Raw genomic sequence first — 19,769 nt, forward strand, 5'->3', positions numbered from 1 at the left:
GGGAAATCCTAACGGTTGAGAGATTCCTGTAGAGGATATAATGGAGTGGTTCTCAATCAAGGGTACAGGTATCCCTAAGGTTACACAGAGCCAGAGGTGTCCAGGGGGTACATCAACTCACCTAGATATTTGCCTATTTTAACAGGCTACATAAAAAGCACGAGCAAAGTCAGTACAAACTAACATTTCATACAGAATGAAATGTTTATACTGCTCTATCTACACTACACAAGGAGATGTAAGTACAATATTTATATTCCAATTTATAATTATATGGTAAAAAAAATTTTATTTTTATGTCTGACTGTGTAAGCAACTAGTTTTTAAGTGAGGTGAAACTTGGGGGTATGCAAGACAAATCAGAATCCTGAAAGGGGTATAGTCTGGAAAGGTTGAGAGCCATTCAACATAATGAACAAGTTAGCCATCTACAAGTGTAGACATCAAGGCTGGAGATGTAGCCTAGTACACAAGGATATAACTACAAGTAATAGGATGAAATTAAGCTATAAAAATTTACGCTGATAGTAAATTAGATAGGCTAAGGGAAAGCACCCCAAGAAAAGTAGTGGAATCCCATAAATTGGAATTTGCTGGGCAAAAAACTAGAACAATTACTTGCTCAAAACTTCTTTAAACACAGAATTAAAAGTTGACCACACAGTGCCCTGTACCCTTCCGCAACACTGAGTCCAGTATCCCAGCATAACATTAGTCAACGTCAACATTAGCCAGTGTTTAGAATAGGGCTGCGTTAGGGGTCCCGTTCCTGATGCTCAGCAACTTCTTCCGTCATGCGGACATTGATGAGAGTTGTCGCTACCTGCTTTTATTTGGTCGCACTCAGTCCCATTAGCCAGGAAGCAGTGGTGCTGGAACATTTTTGGTTCTAGGCACCCACTTCCCCGCTTTCCCCTGGGTGCTTGACACCCACACGGCCCCCGGCTCCACCCCCGCCCCAACTCTGCCCCCATTCCAACCCCTTCCCCAAATCCCCACCCCGGCCCCGCCTCCTCCCCGAGCCCACCAGGTTCCAGCTCCTCCTCCCCCCCCAGCAGGGTGCCAAACAGCTGTCTGGCTGCGGCTGGGAGGAAGGGCTGGGAGGTAGGCAGAGAAGTGGGGACAAGGCATGCTCAGGGGAGGAGGAGGTGGGACGGGGGGGGGTGAGGGGAGTTTGGCTACCAGTGGGTTTCCCCATGCGTATTCCAGCCCCAGAGCACCCACAGAGTTGGCGCCTATTGACTGTCTCTCAGAGCGGGGGACCCGGACAGGGGTAAGGGGGCTGAGGCTGTGGCCATAGCTAGGGGCAGGTATGGAGCCAGGAGCAGAACCCCTGCCATAGGACCAGGCATGGGGCCCTGAAGCAGAGGTCTGGGAGCACAGGGTGTAGGCAGGTGTGGGGCCAGTGGACACAACCCAAGCCCCAGGTGCCCGAGAGCAAAGTCCTACGTGGAAGGACACGAGTAAAGCCCTGAGCACAGAGCCAGCGTCAGGGGAGCAGGGCCTGGGGCAAGTTGCCAGGGATGGCAAGTTATATGGGCCCCTGGCGCCTGGGCTCCAGCAAATTCAGGGCAGGGGGGTGGGGGGGGCTGGCTCTACCAATGTTCAGGGCTGGGTCTCGCCTCCGGCCCCACCTGCTGCCCCCACGCGTCCCTGCCTGTCCTGGGCAGCGGGTAGCTATCTCTGCACTGCGCTCTCTCACTGGCCCCTGGCTGCTACAAGGGAGCGATACTGGGGGCAGGCTAAGGCAGCTGCAGCACTGGAGGAGGAACATGACAGTGCCCCCACCCCGCAGGTGACTCGCATTGACTCCGAGGAGGGAGGGGAGGGAGGGCTTATCCTGGCTATACCTCCTGAGCAGCAGGCCCGGGGGGCTTGTCCTCCTCCCTAGCCCCCAGCTCCAGGACAGCCTGCCTGCTACACCTCCAAACTCGTCATCCCCAGCCCTGCACCCAAACCCACACCCAGCACCCTAAACCCTTATCCCAGCCCAGAGCCTGCACACAGCACCCAAACTCCCTCCCAAAGCCTGTACTCCTCCTGCACCCCAACCCCTGACTGTAGCCCAGCCCCCCTTCCAGAGCCTGCACCCAATTCCCAAACTCTCACCCAGAGCTCACAGCCTTAGGCTGGGCAGGAGGGGAGGGGGGCAGGACTTGGAGCCGTTCTGGGTACCACCAAAAATTATACAAACCTGCTGCCCCTGAGTGGAGCCCCCGGCCTGGGGCCAGAGGCCCTGCATAAAACCTGGCGATGCTGCAGCACCCCCTGCACTCCTTCCCATGGCTACGGGAAGGGGGTCAGGAGCATGGTTACTCTGTGTTAACACTAATGCTTACTCCGGTCTTTCCTCTTCCCACTAAGTAATGCTGTTTTCCTAAAGGATATTTCAAAAGAAAATTCTGAGTATGCACATAGAGTTTTAGTGCATTTTGAAGTATCAGTTCAAACCATAAGATCTGCTCTCAGTAAAATTTCTAGGAGTCCCTGCTGAATGCATGCAGATAACAACTACTGTGTGCCACACTCCCGCAGAAAGCTGCTAACTTTCCAATAGCATATTGTGTCCCTAAAAGGTACATCAAATCAATCCCAGGGTTAAAAATACAAACATTCTACAACTCAAGCTTCAGAGTATTTGTGGATAGAATTCCAGTCATATATAATTGGAACTATATTATTCCCTTTATCATTCACTGTTCTGAATACCAAATTCTAACCATTCAGGCAAACAATTAACTGCATGACCACATATCCTCACCTATATCAAAAGGCATTCATACGCCAAACCTTTTACTGTAAATGTCATACCTCTGTTAAGGTCACCTTATCGATCTAATAATGCAGAAGTTAGAGAGAGAACTGAAGAACTATCATTTAACTGACAGAAGGAACACCCCACATATTAGCAGGCTGCATTAGTAGGAGCATTGCCAGCAGATAGAGGGAAGTGGTTATTCCCCTTTATTTGGCACTGATGAGACCACATCTGGAGTATTACATGCAGTTTTGGGCCCCCTACTACAGAAAGAATGTGGACAAATTGGAGAGAGTCCAGTGGAGAGTAACAAAAATGATTAGGGGGCTGGGGCACATGATTTATGGGAAGAATCTGAGGACACTGGGATTATTTAGTTTGCAAAAGAAAAGAGCAGGGGGGATTTGATAACAGCCTTCAACTACCTGAAGGGGGATTTCAAAGAGGATGGAGCTAGGCTATTCTCAGTGGTGGCAGATGACAGAACAAGGAGTAATGGTCTCAAGTTGCAGTGGGGGAGATCTAGGTTGGACATTAGGGAAAACTATTTCACTGGGAAGGTGATGAAGCATTGGAATGGGTTACCTAGGGAGGTGGTGGAACCTCCCTCTTTAGAGGTTTTTAAAGCCCGGCTTGACAAAGCCCTGGCTGGGATGATTTTGTTGGGATTGGTCCTGCTTTGACTAGATAACCTCATGAGGTCTCTTCAAACCCTAATCTTCTATGATGTCCAGCTATCCATAGTAAACACTTGTAGCCAGTCTACCATGCAAGTAAATCTATGTTTTCGTATTCTGCACGACATTCAGTGGCTCATGACACGTTCTACACAGAACTCTGGTCTACCTAGGCCGATACACAAGGGATAAGGTGGGGCTTACTGCAGATGCTTCAGCAAGGTGGTTAGAGAGACACCAGGTTGAGCAACTAATACAATAAAGTTTTTCTTCCTCACCTTAGCTGACATTCCATTAATAGCCTAAAGCAGAAGTTACGGTTCTGCAATTTTATCCTAGATGTAGTATAATTGCACAAGCTATTTTTATTCATGTATCTACACCACTTGTGAGCCATACCAAGATCTGTGCTTTAAGAGACTGTAGAAGAAGGTCCACTGAGTTTGTTAGACATTGATTATTCAAAGTGTTTCCTTTTAGTCGTATTCCCTTTCACACATCTCCTTGTTTTCATAGAACGTAGCCTTCCTCCTAATATTTACTCCTTAGCACTAGGACTTAGAGGATTGCCAGATGTAACACCTCCAGTTCTCTTTTCACAAATTCAATATATTGCATTTTTCTGTCTGCTTGTAAATAGCTGAACATAGCTCAAGCTTTTTAGCATAAAGCAGAATTAAAAGTTTTGTAAGTGAGCAATTCATTGCCCATATGTGGAAGTAAGACATGTATGAAGATTGATGTTAATACACGAGTGGTGCAGTTTTCCCTTAAGAGTATATTGCACAGGACACATAGCCAATCATTCATATAGCATGTAAGAAACCAGCTTCTGAGGTAAGGAAAGAAGAGCTACATAAAAACAAACAGATGGTATGAATCAGTAGCTAAAACAGAAGTGGTAGAACTTGATGAGCAGATGAATTACCCCTATAACCAGGCTTCAGCTGTAGAGCAGAGAACATCAAGAACATGATGCTTTAGCAAAAGCCCCCTTTGCACAAGCTATGGAAATTTGCAGTTTAAATTAGAAAAAGAAGCAAATCCATTTACACTGGTGTCCTCAATTGAGCCATTGTATCCATCTACGATTTCTGTTCACCACAGAGTTTTATGTTTATTTCTCTTTGTATGGTAAGTACCAGTAGTTTTGGGTGCACAGAGAAGAGTGATGTTTGGTTTTCCCCTAAAATCACATTTGAAAAAAAAAAGCTATATGTAAAAGCAGGGCTTAAACCATATGTGGTCACTGCTTTTTCACATATGAATTTTAGTTAAAGTGTTTCCCAAACTAGCTCTCTCCTAAAACACAATCCTCTTCCTTCCAGGTCTTTTCCTCTTACCCTAAGCACATCACCATAATAGAGGAAACTGAGTCAGGGAAGACTACAAACCTATAGATCACAATCTAGAGAATCGGATATAATTTTATTTAGGTGCTTATGTCAAAGTAAACACTGACAGTTGGGCTTTTAGTGAGACAAGGTGAATCAGGTAGTATCTTTTACAAGCTTGCTTCCCAGAACTGAAGAAAAGCTCTGTATAAGCTCAAAAGCTTGTCTCTCACACAAACAGAAGTCAGGCCAATAATAGGTATTACCTCACCCACCTTGTGTATCTAATATCCTGAGACCAACACAGCTACAACACTGTATACAATTGTGGTTTTTGTCCTTCCAGCCATTTACAAGCATGAGAGACAATGACCTTTCCAATTATTACTATTTAATACCTTATCTACTTAGACATTTTGCAAAAATTGTCCCCAACCCCCATTCAACTCTACCAGATAGCAATGCAGACAACAGCCTACCTAGTTAGAGCTTCCAATGTTCAGTCTCAGTGGGATTTTTTGAAAAGTTCTTGGTCTTAAGACTTGAGATTGAACACATGCAGCTGGCTGTGGGGCCACCTGAGTGGCTGGCTGCAGAGCCGCTCCAGCAGCAGCTGGTGTGGCTGAACCCGGCTGGACAGCCACACTGGCTGCTGCAGAAGTCACAGCACCAATGACTTCCACGACCCCCACAACAGACATGGAGCCATAATCATCAATAAGACAGGGGAACTTTCTGCCCTTAAAGAATATTAGAATCTTTTCATTTTAATACTACAGATTTGTGGTTATGCTGAAAGTTACTAGTCTCTAATCTTTTGTTAACTAATTATTTTTTAAAAAAACCTTTTGTATTTAGTTGAAATAGGAATCAAGGCTCTCGCATTATAGTATTTTCCTTTCACTCAGTATTTAGAAGGTTCAGTAAAAACAACAAGTGAACAGTTTCAAGTATTCCAATTGTTATACAGTTCATTAGAATTATCGATTACGGGCAGAGCTCTGTAGACCTAGGTAGTTATGTCTCTCATCCACTTCCATAGACATTTTTCCTGAGCAATACAGGATTCAATCCAGTAACGTTTCCTGGTTCTACTTAATTCGGTCTTGGGAAAACCTCCCTGACGTGAAGACAATAAACCTACGAGTGAATCTAATGGCACTAAAATCATGTAAAGGAAATAGCAGCCACAATCTATAATAGCTGCAGCCAACCATTACTCAAGGAGATATCCAGCAAATGAGGTTTCAGTTGGGTCCACCAGTGCCAGATACTTTCTGTCCAAGCTGGAGGGAATTTGCTGTGGTAAGTGTGAAGAAGGGCAGCCAACTACAATGTGGCATCAGTTGCAACTTTTAATTCCTTGTTCTACTCTTAGCAAGAGGAATAGTTCCAAGCAACATTTAGAACAATGAAGGCAATATATTTATTTTAATAGCAGTGGAAACAAAATAAAAACGATAGAACAAACAAATGTTTCTTTAAATATAAGGCTTTTAGACATCTGTGTACTGCTAAGCCCCAATTGTGAATCAAGCATAATTACAAAAATTCATATAGGATTCAGGAAAACATTTGATAATACTTAGTCTTACACATAAAATTTGTGTCACTTACCACAAAGTCTGACAGCAAACAGCATATAAAGGAAAAAAAAATCAAACAGTATTTACAAATTTGTACTATGTAATAACTGAGAAATTGCTGATTAGTAAACAGCAGATTATGAATTATACTACATCCCAAAAGGCATGTATCTGTGATCATCATCAGATATTTATTATAAACTAAGATGAAAGACAGATTGTCTGAAAAATAAAGTTTGTTTCATTTCAAACTTACGCACTCAGTCACCAGAATTTTATGGTATCTGTATATTAATATAAAAATGTACAGGAGCACCTGATCCAACCCAATGGGGTTACACAGGCCTAACTGCAAATTCCATTCATTCAAAGCAGAAATTAACAATTGGAAGTCAGTGTGAAAGGCCATTATATACCTTTTTGCAAACTCCTCTGTCTGTTGCTAAGTTTTAAATGCTTGTATAAAAACAAATCCCCATACCATGTTTGTAATATGATCATAAATAGGAAATAGTTTAAAAATGTAAGATATGATTTCCTCAGACTGTCAAGCTGTCTTGCACTTCAGAAAAAAAAGTGAACAAAAAACCCCCACAAAACCCTTCCCCCCGCCCTCAAAAAAAAAAATCCTTACAGTCCAATCAGATGAAAGTTAGAACTGGCACCAATATTCATGCTAGTTGTCCTGCTGTGGAAAAGAAACAATTCATTTACAATATTCAGAAACTGTCTTATGTAGAAGCCCCAGAAAGTTTAACTTCTCTAACCAACAGTTTTTTTGTTTTGTTTTTTAAAGAAGTACAATCAGGTATGACGTGGACAGCGTCCAGAAGGGGCAGGAATATCCAAGACTCTACGTCTGTCTTCATATTCATCAGTATCTGTTGAGTCTTCATCTTCATCCATAGCATATTCATTATGATTAGTTTCCTATAAACAAGACACCCCCATGTTTAACTAAGTACTTAATTGCCTCCTAAATCTCACTCTGATCAAGTGCTAACAATGTAACAAAAAAATTAAAATCAAGATGTCATTTACATCACATTTAAAGTCAGTCTCAGATAAAGACTAATTATAAATATCAAAATACTGTTAAATCAGATTTGTTTTCATGTATCAATTTTATAAAATTTAATCTACATGGCAATTATATTTATAATCTGTTTAAACTTTTATTCATAAACTAAGTAGACCAGTGAGATCAGAATCTGACTCACTAACTGTTGGAATGGTGTTGAATTATTATAAATTACTGTGGTTGACATGAGTTTGGTAAAGCTTGGTAAGTCTGAATTTGCTGAAGAATTCTGGGAGTGGGTTTTTTCCCTGGCACCAGACAGCCTGTATGAAAGTTTACTGAAAGTGCTAACATTACACTTGGACACTGACACAATTATGTACTTTAGATGTTTAACCAGGGTCTCTGTGTATTTGTGCTGATGTAAAAAAAAATCACTATGGTCATGGTTAGTTATGTTTACTAAACAAATCACACAAAAAACATGAAAATGGTGAATGTAGAACTAACTGAGCTGGGTTAACTAATTCTGTAAAACAGCACAACCACAAGAGCTAACCCAAAAAGTAATTCATAAATTAAAAAAAGTAAAATTTAAGCCAGCCTTTAGTCTGTTCACGTTATCCCCTTTAAAAATATTAATCAGAAAAACAAGTTATAAAAGACCGAAAGGGCATATTTCAGGAACATGTAACTTCTTTAAAAAAGGGGTATAAGAATTGGATATTATATGCACCTTTCTTCACCCCAATTAACATCTGAAAAGGCTTGTATCAGACCAAGTGTTTAAAAAACCCCAACACCTCCCCAAAAAATAAAGGCCTTCACCTAGAACTGGTAGCTATACCTGCTTTGTTTGTTAATCAGGGCTATGTCTACACTACCACGGTAAGTTGACCTACACTACACAACTCCAGCTACGTGAATAACGTAGCTGAAGTCAACGTACTTTAGGTCGAGTTACTGCGGGGTCTACAGGAAAAAAATCTCTCGTTTACTTACCTTATTCTTCTTGTCAGGGGTAGAGTACAGGGGTTGACTGGAGAGCGATCTGCTGTTGATTTGGCGGTTCTTTACTAGACCCACTAAATTGACCACCAGTGGATCAATCTCAGCCCTGATCTACACTACGAGTTTAGGTCGAATTTAGCAGCATTAGATCAATTTAACCCTGCATCCATCCACGCAAAGCCATTTTTGTCGACTTAACGGGCTCTTAAAATCAATTTCTGTACTCCTCCCCGATGAGGGGATTAGCGCTGAAATCAACATCATCAGGTCAAATTTGGGTTAGGGTGGACGCAATTCGACAGTATTGGACTCTGGGAGCTATCCCGCAGTGCTCCATTATGACCACTCTGGACAGCACTCTCAACTCAGATGCACTGGCCAGGTAGACAGGAAAAGCCCTGTGAACTTTTGAATTTCATTTCCTGTTTGGCCAGCATGGCAAGCTAATCAGCACAGGTGACCGTGCAGATCTCCTCAGCAGAGGTGACCATGGAGTCCCAGAATCGCAAAAGAGCTCCAGCATGGACCGAACAGGAGGTACTGGATCTGACTGCTGTTTAGGGAGACAAATCCGTGCTACCAGAACTCCATTCCAAAAGACAAAATGCCAAAATATTTGAAAAAAATTTCCAAGGGCATGAAGGACCGAGGCTACAGCAGGGACCCACAGCAGTGCCGTGTGAAACTTAAGCCTACCAAAAAACCCAAGAGGCAAACGCCCGCTCGGGGTCAGAGCCCCAGACATGCCGCTTCTATAAGCGGCTGCATGCAATTCTAGGCAGTTCTCCTACAACTACCCCACACCTGTACATGGACTCCTGCAAGGGAGTTTCACACAACAGGGATGAGGAAGATGAGGAGGAGAAGGAGGTTGAAGACAGCGCACACCAGGCAAGTGGATAAACTGTTCTCCCTGACAGCCAGGAACTATTTATCACCCTGGAGCCAATATCCTCCAACCCTCCCAACCCAGGCTCCTGGACCTTGAAGGCGGAGAAGGCACCTCTGGTGAGTATACCTTTGTAAATATAATACACGGTTTAAAAGCAAGCATTTAAATGACTAATTTGCCCTGAAGACTTGGGATGCATTCGCAGCCAGTACAGCTACTGGAAAAGTCTGTTAACGTGTCTGGGGATGGAGCGGAAATCCTCCAGGGACATCTCAATGAAGCTGTCCTGGAGGTACTCCCAAAGCCTTTGCAAAAGGTTTCTGGGGAGGGCAGCCTTATTGCATCCTCCGTTGTAGGATGCTTTACCACAGCAGGCCAGTAGCACGTAGTCTGGAATCATTGCATAAGAAAGCATGGCAGCGTGTGGTCCTGGTGTTTGCTGGCATTCAAGCAACATCCGTTCTTTATCTCTCTGTGTTATCCTCAGGAGTGTGATATCATTAATAGTCACCTGGTTGAAATAGGGGAATTTTATTAAGGGGACATTCAGAGGTGGCCGTTCCTGCTGGGCTGTTTGCCTGTAGCTGAAAAAAAAAAATCATCTCCGCTGTTATCCATGCAGTGGGGCGGAGGGATGAAGCTATCATCCCAGAGAATTGGGGGGGGGGGGGGGGAGTTAGTTGGGTTTCTGCTGCACATTAACCCAAAAATATCAGTCCCTCCTTTTAAATTGCTAATGTGTCTTTTTAAATTTTAATCTCCCTTTTTTTCCTCCCACAGCTGAAAATGTTTCAACACTGTGACTAGCATCTCCATCCCAGAGGCTAGTGCAGATAAGGCGGCAAAAAAAATGCACTTCCGATGAAATGTTCTCCGAGCTCATGCAGTCCACCCAAACTGAAAGAGCCCAGCAGAATGCGTGGAGGCAGACAATGGTAGAGTTCAGGAAAGCACAAAATGAACGCGAGGACAGGAGGGACATGCGAGAGAACAAGTGGCACGATCAGGAGGAAAGGTGGCGGGATGCAATGCTGAGGTTACTGGAGGATCAAACTGATATGCTCCAACGTATGGTTGAGGTGCAGGAAAGGCACAGACCCCCACTGCAGCCCCTGTGTAACCAACCACCCTCCTCCCCAAGTTCCATAGCCTCCTCACCCAGACACCCAAGAACGTGGGGGGGGGGTTGAGAGGCACCCCCCGGGCATCCAACCACTCCAACCCAGAGGATTACCCAAGCAACAGAAGGCTGGCATTCATTCAATAAGTTTTGAAGTGCAGTGTGGCCTTGTCCTTCCCTCCTCCCCCACCCCACCCGGGCTACCTTGGCAGTTATCCCTCTATTTGTGCGATGAATTAATAAAGAGTGCACGAATTTGAAACAACAGTGACTTTATTGCCTCTGCAAGAGGTGACTGAAGGGGGGAGAGGAAGGCGTTTGGCTTACAGGGAAGTAGAGTGAACCAAGGGGGCAGGTTTTCATCAAGGAGAAACAAACAGAACTGTCACACCGTAGCCTGGTCAGCCATGAAAGTGGTTTTCAAAGCTTCTCTGATGCGCAGCGCGCCCTGCTGTGCTCTTCTAACCACCTTGGTGTCCGGCTCCATGTAATCAGCGGCCAGGCGATTTGCCTTCCCGCCATAAACATCTCCCCCTTACTCTCACAGATATTGTGGAGCGCACAGCAAGCAGTAATAACAATGGGAATATTGGTTTCGCTAAGGTCTAACCGACTCTGTAAACTGCACCAGCGCGCTTTTAAACATCCAAATGCACATTCTACCACCATTCTGCACTTGCTCAGCCTACAGTTGAACAGCTCCTGACTACTGTCCAGGGTGCCTTTGTACAGCTTCATGAGCCATAGCATTAAGGGGTAGGCTGGATCCCCAAGGATAACTATAGGCATTTCAACATCCCACATGGTTATTTTCTGGTCTGCAAAGTAAGTCCCTTGCTGCAGCTGTTCATACAGAGCAGATTTCAGAGTCACAGCCGTGTTAGTCTGTATTCGCAAAAAGAAAAGGAGTACTTGTGGCACCATAGAGACTAACCAATTTATTTGAGCATAAGCTTTCGTGAGCTACAGCTCACTTCATCGGATGCATACTGTGGAAAGTACAGAAGATCTTCTTATACACACAAACCATGAAAAAATGGGTGTTTGTGTGTATAAAAAGATCTTCTGTACTTTCCACAGTATGCATCCGATGAAGTGAGCTGTAGCTCACGAAAGCTTATGCTCAAATAAATTGGTTAGTCTCTAAGGTGCCATAAGTCCTCCCTTTCTTTATACAGACCAGAGTTCCTGAAGATGCAAGCGTCATGTACCTTTCCCGGCTATCCCACGTTGATGTTGGTAAAACATCCCTTGTGATCCACCAGTGCTTGCAGCACCACTGAAAAGTACCCCTTTCGGTTTATGTACTGGCTTGCTTGGTGATCTGGTCCCAAGATAGGGATATGCGTTCCATCTATCACCCCACACAGTTCGGGAATCCCATTGCAGCAAAGCCATCCATTATGACCTGCACATTTCCCAACGTCACTACCCTTGATAGCAGCAGCTCAGTGATTGCGCTGGCTACTTGAATCACAGCAGCCCCCACGTAGATTTGTCCACTCCAAATTGATTCCCGACTGACCAGTAGCTGTCTGGAGTTGCAAGCTTCGAGAGGACTATTTCCACTCACTTGTGAACTGTGAGGGCTGCTCTCATCTTGGTATTCTTGCGCTTCAGGGCAGGGGAAAGCAAGTCACAAAGTTCCATGAAAGTGCCTTACGCATGCGAAAGTTTCCCAGCCACTGGGAATCTTCCCAGACCTGCAACACTATGCCGTCCCACCAGTCTGTGCTTGTTTCCCGGGCCCAGAATCAGCGTTCCATGGCATGAGCCTTTCCCATTGCCACAAGGATGGCCAAATTGCCGGGCTTTGAGAGAAGTCTGTGTCCATGTCCTCATCACTCTCGTCACTGCGCTGCCATCACTTCCTCACCTGCTGTTGCGGATTTTGGTTCTGCATATACTGCATGCTAATGCGCGAGGTGTTTACAAAGCTCATAACTGCTGCAGTGATCTGAGCGGGCTCCACGTTTGCCGTGGTATAGTGTCTGCAGGAGAGCAGAGTTGCAGGGGAAGCGGTGGTTGGATGACCAGTTTTGCAAACCTACTGGACCATCTGCTGCCAGGACACAACAGCTGAGCGGGTTGCACGCTTGCTGTGTTATCGCGAGACAAGAGCAGCTGAGCAGAGTTGCAGCAGAAGCAGCCCTGCGAGACCACCAGGAGAGCAGAGCAGCAGCGGTGGAGGATGATGGTCATATAGAGGACCTGCGAGGTGGATTCATAGCATCAGGAGAGCAGAGTGGCAGTGGAAGCAGTCGTTCGATGACGACGGTTTGCAAACCTATTGCACTGTCTGCTGAAAGCAGTACGGCGCCCGCACGGAAAAAAAGGCATGAAACAATTGTCTGCCATTGCTTTCACAGAGGGAGGGGCAACTGACGACACATACCCAAAACCAACCGCGACAAATGTTTTTGCCCCATCAGGCATTGGAAGCTTAACCCAGAATTCCAATGGGCAGTGGAGACTGCAGGATAGCTACCCACAGTGCAATGCTCCGAAAGTTGATGCTAACGTCAGTACTGTGGACACACTCCGCCGACTTAATGCACTTAGTGGGGACATACACAATCGACTGTATAAAATCACTTTCTAAAAAAACAGACTTCTATAAATTCGACCTAATTTTGTAGTGTAGACATACCCTCAGAACGTCGATCCCGGCGGTAGTGAAGACCTGCCCCAGGATACTGTGTAGGGCCAACATAGTAACTAAGGGTTTATGCTTGAAAAATTAAGGCTTATTAAAAAAAAGCATGGTATAACCTTTCTGACGACTGTCTGAAATTCTTTTAAATAGCTTTGCATTAAAAAACAAGAACAAAAAACTAAATCTGGGTTTTGCTGGCACTAATACTGTAAAATCTTCCCAGCTATGGGCCAATAAAAATCCCAGCTCTTAACTATTGAATTCAATTAGTTCTTTCAGATTTACAAGTATGTAACAGAGCAGAATTTAAGCCACTAGGTCTGAATTTGAGTCAATATGCTAAAATATCAAAGTACCGCTCAACTTTAATATACAATAATCCTCTGCTAAGCATCTGTATCAGAGGCAGAGTAATAAAATTACCAAATCAAATGCAAGTGATTTCTGCAACTTGTGGAACAGAAGAGAGGTCTAGGTTTAAATAAATAAAGGGAACCAAAGGAAAGAGGGGGGAAAAAGCAATGTATCTGTTACAAGTGTGACCTCTGTTGGCAGTTTGCATTCACTGTTACCAGCCTAAACCAGTGCTAGTTTCCCAAAATATCTTTTTAAAAATGTAATCTCCTAATCACATCACTTGAGCGCCCATATTCCTCTTTAGCATTGCCCTGCCCATGGATGCCAGTGTAATTAGCAGCTTCATTTCCCCTCTTATGGAATCGGTTGACTCTGGGCTCTTTTTGCTTATTTGTCAATCCAGTTTTGTTTTGCTGCTCTGCATTTTGCAAGGCCTTCTGCTTTCTTTGAGTGTTTAACTACAGGGCCTGAAAAACATTAAACACCCTAAATTCCATCTGAACTACCTAGACATAGAACAGTTTACAAATTTTATCAAGTCAATTTACACTTACGTCAAAACAAGCTAACAAAACTGCCCAGATTCACCAGCTGCTTCCAAACCTTAAAAATAGATAATCATTCAACAGAAAAGCAATTTATTAAATTTTTGGAATTGATGCAGGAGTTACTGGGTGAAATTCCATGGCCTACGTTGTGCAGGGTAGACTAGATGAACATTAAGGTCCCTTTTGACCTTAAAATCAATCAGCTTAAAAGGCCTGTTTAGCACATGTATGGAAACTTCTCTCCTATCGAGAAAAGCAGAGACATTCTTCTGATGTAGAAGGCAGCAAATTACAATCAGGTCACACCAAGACAGAAAGAGCTCAAATATGTAACAATTTAGATTTGTAAATAAGGGCGTATCCATCCAATTTCACATTTACAAAGGTGCCAATGTCACAAGTTACAAAAACATAAATCTAAGTCACCTGCAGAACAAACAACTCTGTTCTCCCTCTAAAGCCCAACACTGCAATAGCCTGCATAAATGGATGTGCCTGGAAGCATGCCCCGAAAGTCCACAGACATGAGCTATTTCAGACCCCTGGGCTAGAACGCGCAGGTAGAAGCCATTTCAGAATAGCAGACCCATCATGGACGAATTACTAGTCTACTCTCATTGTCAAGATGATTGAAGTTCAGCATCTCCATCCACTGAAGCTGTAACAGAGTGGAGGGGGAAAGGTGGCCCATCGAACAGGAAGGACCCAACCCATTTAGCGATTCATGGATAAAAAATTAAACATTTTAGCTTCAAGCCATCTTTGATTCAAAATGCAAATTATAACTCCAGTTATATGACATAAGCATGTGCTTGTTAGGTGCAGCATAACAGACAGACCACTACGCCACTCAAATTTTTGGATTGACTAAGTAAAGCCCCGCCTGGAGTGTACGCAGTAATCCAAGCATGAGGTGACATTAACATTTAATCATAAATGATAGTTAGATTCAGTTAATCTATTTTGTTATATTCTCTTGGCTACACAATCACTCCAAAGAACTCGGAGGAATTCAAATTAGGGGACAGGATTTCAGTGGGAGGCAGGGGGGAGGAGACGTCTCTCTCTAGATCTATCTCCAGATTTTGTAATTGTTGTTCTTGTCCTTCCCTCTTGTAGGGAATTGTCTATCTTATACTACTAAGAAATAAAATTATAAAACTGGAAAAAGTGTCATAATTATGGAGTCTGGTAAGACCTTTATCTAGAGAACGTACATTATACTATTCTATTAGAGCTAATTTCATTCATGTTTTCTGCAAAAAGGTTAGGGATAAAAGCCAAGCACAAATGACAATACCAACTGTATCTCAGCTTACCATGCGTGCTGTAGACACCTTGAATGTTGGGCATACCATATGAAATCTGGGAATTATGACGTTAAAGAACTTGTCCTTATAGTAGAGACAGTGGAAGGTATAGTATCCTTCCATGTATCCTGAAGTAGTGGAGAAGGTAGTACAGCTGGTATATTCGTAAACTCGACCTGGGCTGATTATTGGAAATTCTCCTGCAAATACAAAACACAACAAAGAACCATTGGGAGTTTTGAATTTAAGTATAAATAGTGTATACTTTCCTCTTGCAATATAGTTAATTTCTATAGACATTAAGTTCAGCTAGAGTTCTGCTGGAATACACAGCTAGTAACAAAAGTTTAAGCGCTTCTGTAACTGTACTATACGAATAAAAGGGGGGAAAAAAAAAGAGGTAAGCTTGTTGTAACAAATCCTGTTTTAATGAACATTCTAGTGACTAGTATCAGAGGGGTAGCAGTGTTAGTCTGGATCTGTAAAAGCAGCAAAGAGTCCTGTGGCACCTTATAGACTAACAGACGTATTGGAACATAAGCTTTCGTGGGTGAATACCCACTTCATTGGAGGCATGTCATTCTAGTGACTAGTTATCTTTGCATCACTTTCAGTCACAAGTGAATAGCAGTTTTTTAGAGAATATTGTTCACTAAATCAGAAGTGCCTAACTTGCTGAACAGGAGTCACTATAACAAGCTCAAAGGACAAGAATGCCCAAACAACAACATGTGTGTGTGTGGGGGGGGGGGGGGGGGAGAGCGGGAGTCTTTAAAAAAAAAAAAAAAACACAAAAAAACCCCCGAACTATTGCTACAAATCATTTCTAAATACAAAAAAAAATACTTAAGTCTTCTGACATGCACTTATGCTGTTAACCCTAATACATAGATAAAAACAGATGGCATTAGAGACTTCAGGATTATTAATATTTATTTGTATTATCAAAGTACTTAGGAGCCCCACTCATGGACCAGGACCCCAATGTGCTAGGTGCTGTACAAAAAGACAATTCCAGTCCCAAAGAGCTTACAATCCAAGTAATTAAAAAATCTTTAAATGGTTTGACTACTTATACTAATATTAACTACTGTATATTAATATACAAATTTGCCCAACAATTTAAAATAGTTAACCAAAAATTATATTCCTTAAGATCCTTTAAAATTGAAGTGAATGTTTAACTCTTTCACTTACACACAACGCAATATGAGAAAGTGGAACAGAATGCATGTTTGCTAAAAGAAGAGAATAGCCACCATCTTGCATCATTACTGAGAATGGCTCCGCCAGAAGTTACAGAATTTTCACATTAATCACTGGAATGCTATGAATGCAAAAATGAAACTCAAACTCTCAGTTTACATACCAACAACTCCAGGACCCTGAACTTCTTCTACATCACCTTTGGCATTGGTTATTCTCCAGTACCGACTGTCCAACTGACAAGCCTTTTCAGGGAGAGCATCTTTGGACATCTCAATTCTATGAGCCAAATCAAATATTTTTTGCGTAGAAATGAATTACTTGTCTAAAAACCACTATAAAATATTTAAAATACTATTTCTATACTCCCTACTGCTTAGAGAAAGTGGTATGTTCTAATGACCTGTATACAGATACAAGTAGGAACACCAGAGCACTAATCCCAGCTTTATTATTCCTCTTAATTACCTACCTCTCCTTAATTCATGACAAATATTGTGACAAATGTTTCACGTATGCAAAGTGATATGTGCTATATATTGTTAGTGAAAAGAAACTCCTCAAAGCACAGGACGACCCATTGCAAGTTTTAAAACAGTCAAATAGTCGTTTTATTTAAAACGATATTAAAATAATTATATTGCATGCTGTACACCAAGCTCCATATGTATACGATATCTAAATTTCATCATACTTCTGAGTACTGTGCATACACATGCAACAGTCATGAGGCTTGAACTCCAGACAGAAGACTCTCCTGTTATCAGGAAAGCCCATTTGCTATTCTCACCTGATTCTGTAAGTGAAGAAGTAATGAGGTGGATGTACAGAACTGAGTTCAGGTAGAAAAGACGTGGAGACTGAAACAGTAATATCTCCTGTTGTGGCCACACACTCCTTATCATGAACATACCTGTGCAACAGAAACATACAAAAGAAATTTCCAACTCTTTATTATGATGTAACCCAATTCTATGGGTTCAATACAGATGCTAAAAGGATATTTTTGAAGAATAAGTTTCCACATGCTATACTAATAGTATTTGGATAATTAAACCCAAAATGAAAAAAAAAAGTTATTGTGTGTGACTATTAGCCCTAAATGAAACTAGACATTCTTTAGTCTTTGTGAATGCACTAGTACAACAGTGCAATGCTTGCCTTAAACTATGAAGGCAGACTTTAGAAATGTCTTCATGCAATTCTTCATATTCAGTTGTGTACAAATCTATTTTGGAGATAGAAAATTTAGTTCTTACAGCATCCCATTAATCTTAAAAGGGGCTATTATACACCAGTGGCTTTCAACCTTTCGAGACTACAGTACCCCTTTCAAGAGTCTGATTTGTCTTGCATACCCCCAAGTTTCACCTCACTTAGAAATACAAAAAAGCATCACAGCGCACTATTACTGAAAACAAAAAATTATTACTTTTTCATTTTTACCATATAATTATAAAATAAATCAATTAGAATATAAATATTGTACTTACATTTCAGTGTATAGTACATAATATACATGCCCCCTTTTACCCCCAACCGTGCGCACGCACGCCCTCTGCCCCGCTCCAGGAGCCGGACTGTGACTCCGCGGAGGGTGGGGGGCCACAGACAGAGGTAAGGGGGCCAAGGCTGGGGACATAGCTGGGGGTGGGGCCGTGGCCAGGAGTGGGGCTGTGATCAGGGGCCAAAGTGTGTGTGTGGCGGGGGGGGGCAGCGACAGGGACGGGGGACACGCGCACAGGAGCGGGGACACGCTGAGGATGGGGTCGTCGCCAGGAGTCGGAGACACTGGTGGGGGCAGGACTGGAACACAGTGGGGGGCGGGAAGGGGCTGAGTGGCGCTCCCTCCCCACCCCTGTGGAGGCTGGCCCAGGTCCCACCATGCACCCTCCACCCCCAGACCTTTCTCCACAGCCCCCTAGGCGGGGTGTGCCCCACACTTCCGAAACCTCTGATATAGAGAACTATAAACAAGTCATTATCCATATGAAATTTAGTCTATACTGACTGCTAGTGTTTTTTATGTAGCCTGTGGTAAAACTAGGCAAATATCTAGATGAGTTGATGTACCCCCTTATGCGTACCCCTGGTTGAGAACTACTGTTATACACAACCAGGATAAAAACAAAAACATCTAGAGAAGTGCACGTGGAGCTTCAAGGTAAATCCATCTCCAAATCTTGTTTGTTTAGAGTATCATAATACATATATTCAATACAATATTTGAATGAATGGTAGATAGACCATATCAATGAAAGAATCCCTTATTTAAAATAGCAAATGTCATTTGTTTACCAGTTTTGTTGTAGCTGTTTTGGCCTCAGGATATTAGAGACAAGGTGAGTGAGGTAATATCTTATGGGACCAACTTCTGTTGGTGGGAGACAAGCTTTTGAGCTATGCAGAACTGCTCTTCAATAAACTCCTACACGATCTGCAGCTGTGTCTTTCTCACTAGCCCTCTCATTTTGCACCTCAAGTTCTAGGCAGGCGGATGGGTTAGAGCTGGTATTAATTACAGTCCCTTCAGTGTGATGCTACTAGTTCTAATATTCCTGGTAACAAAACAGGATTAGTTTAAGCCTTTTGATTCTGCAGCTGTCTCTTTCTCCATCCCCACCCATTAACCCTCACACCACACATCCACACCCAGCTGTCTGGAAAAAAAAAAATCAGCATTTAAAGAAAAGATTGATTTTCTCTGCCTTGTAATTATGCTGCACTACAGATCAAAGTCACGATACCTGAAAATCTGGTCCCTGATGATGGGATAGCCACCTGTTACGACATTGTTTACATAAGATGTGAACCATTCCAAATAAGAAGTACCTAGATGCCAAAGAGGGAAAGTTTTACAAAAGCAGGTACTCTTATAATTAAGCCAGTTATAATATTAACTTTCTTTTTAACATAGGCATTATAAAAGCTAGTAGGCCTTAATATAAACAAATTCCCAGACCTCTGTAGCTGAGTAACTCATTCCTCATCCTGCTCTATTCAAAACACTGACCTCTGCTTTTGCTGGGAACCTAATTGTGGCTTAAATGGTTTGCTTGTCATCCTCCACTCACTGTGTCACAGCTAAAATGAGACTGTATACTCTTCAGGCCAGGAACCATGGCTTTCTATTTACATTGTGAAGTACCTCGCCCAATTCTGGATGCTTTTATACTTCAACTGCCTTTTAGACCTTTACTGGTACTCCTATGATTTAAGGAGGTGATGTTGGCTTTACAAGTAATGTAATTACTATACCTATTTTTTAGGCACTATACTCCACACTTAATCCA

The 19,769-nt window shown here is 42.9% G+C and overlaps 1 protein-coding gene across 7 annotated transcripts in view; it reads right to left on the bottom strand.

Moving 5' to 3' along the window:
- FBXO3 (F-box protein 3) overlaps positions 1–19,769 on the bottom strand; it is a 59,834-nt gene that overhangs the window by 20,030 nt on the left and 20,035 nt on the right. For 2 of the 7 annotated variants that reach the window (XR_012159382.1, XR_012159383.1), the window contains exons 7-10: positions 19,224–19,308; positions 17,267–17,389; positions 16,640–16,755; positions 15,280–15,470 (exon numbers count right to left, since the gene is read on the bottom strand). Coding sequence is in view for 5 of the 7 variants with exons in the window: in XM_073347905.1 (XP_073204006.1) it covers positions 7,160–7,285; positions 15,280–15,470; positions 16,640–16,755; positions 17,267–17,389; positions 19,224–19,308 (641 nt within the window). In the remaining 2 variants the exon portion in view is untranslated. The other 5 variants (XM_073347905.1, XM_073347907.1, XM_073347906.1 and 2 more) reach the window with 5 other exon arrangements.

The sequence above is a fragment of the Lepidochelys kempii genome, chromosome 6 (assembly GCF_965140265.1).
Source record: "Lepidochelys kempii isolate rLepKem1 chromosome 6, rLepKem1.hap2, whole genome shotgun sequence".
In the NCBI taxonomy this organism is placed as follows: Eukaryota; Metazoa; Chordata; order Testudines; family Cheloniidae; genus Lepidochelys; species Lepidochelys kempii.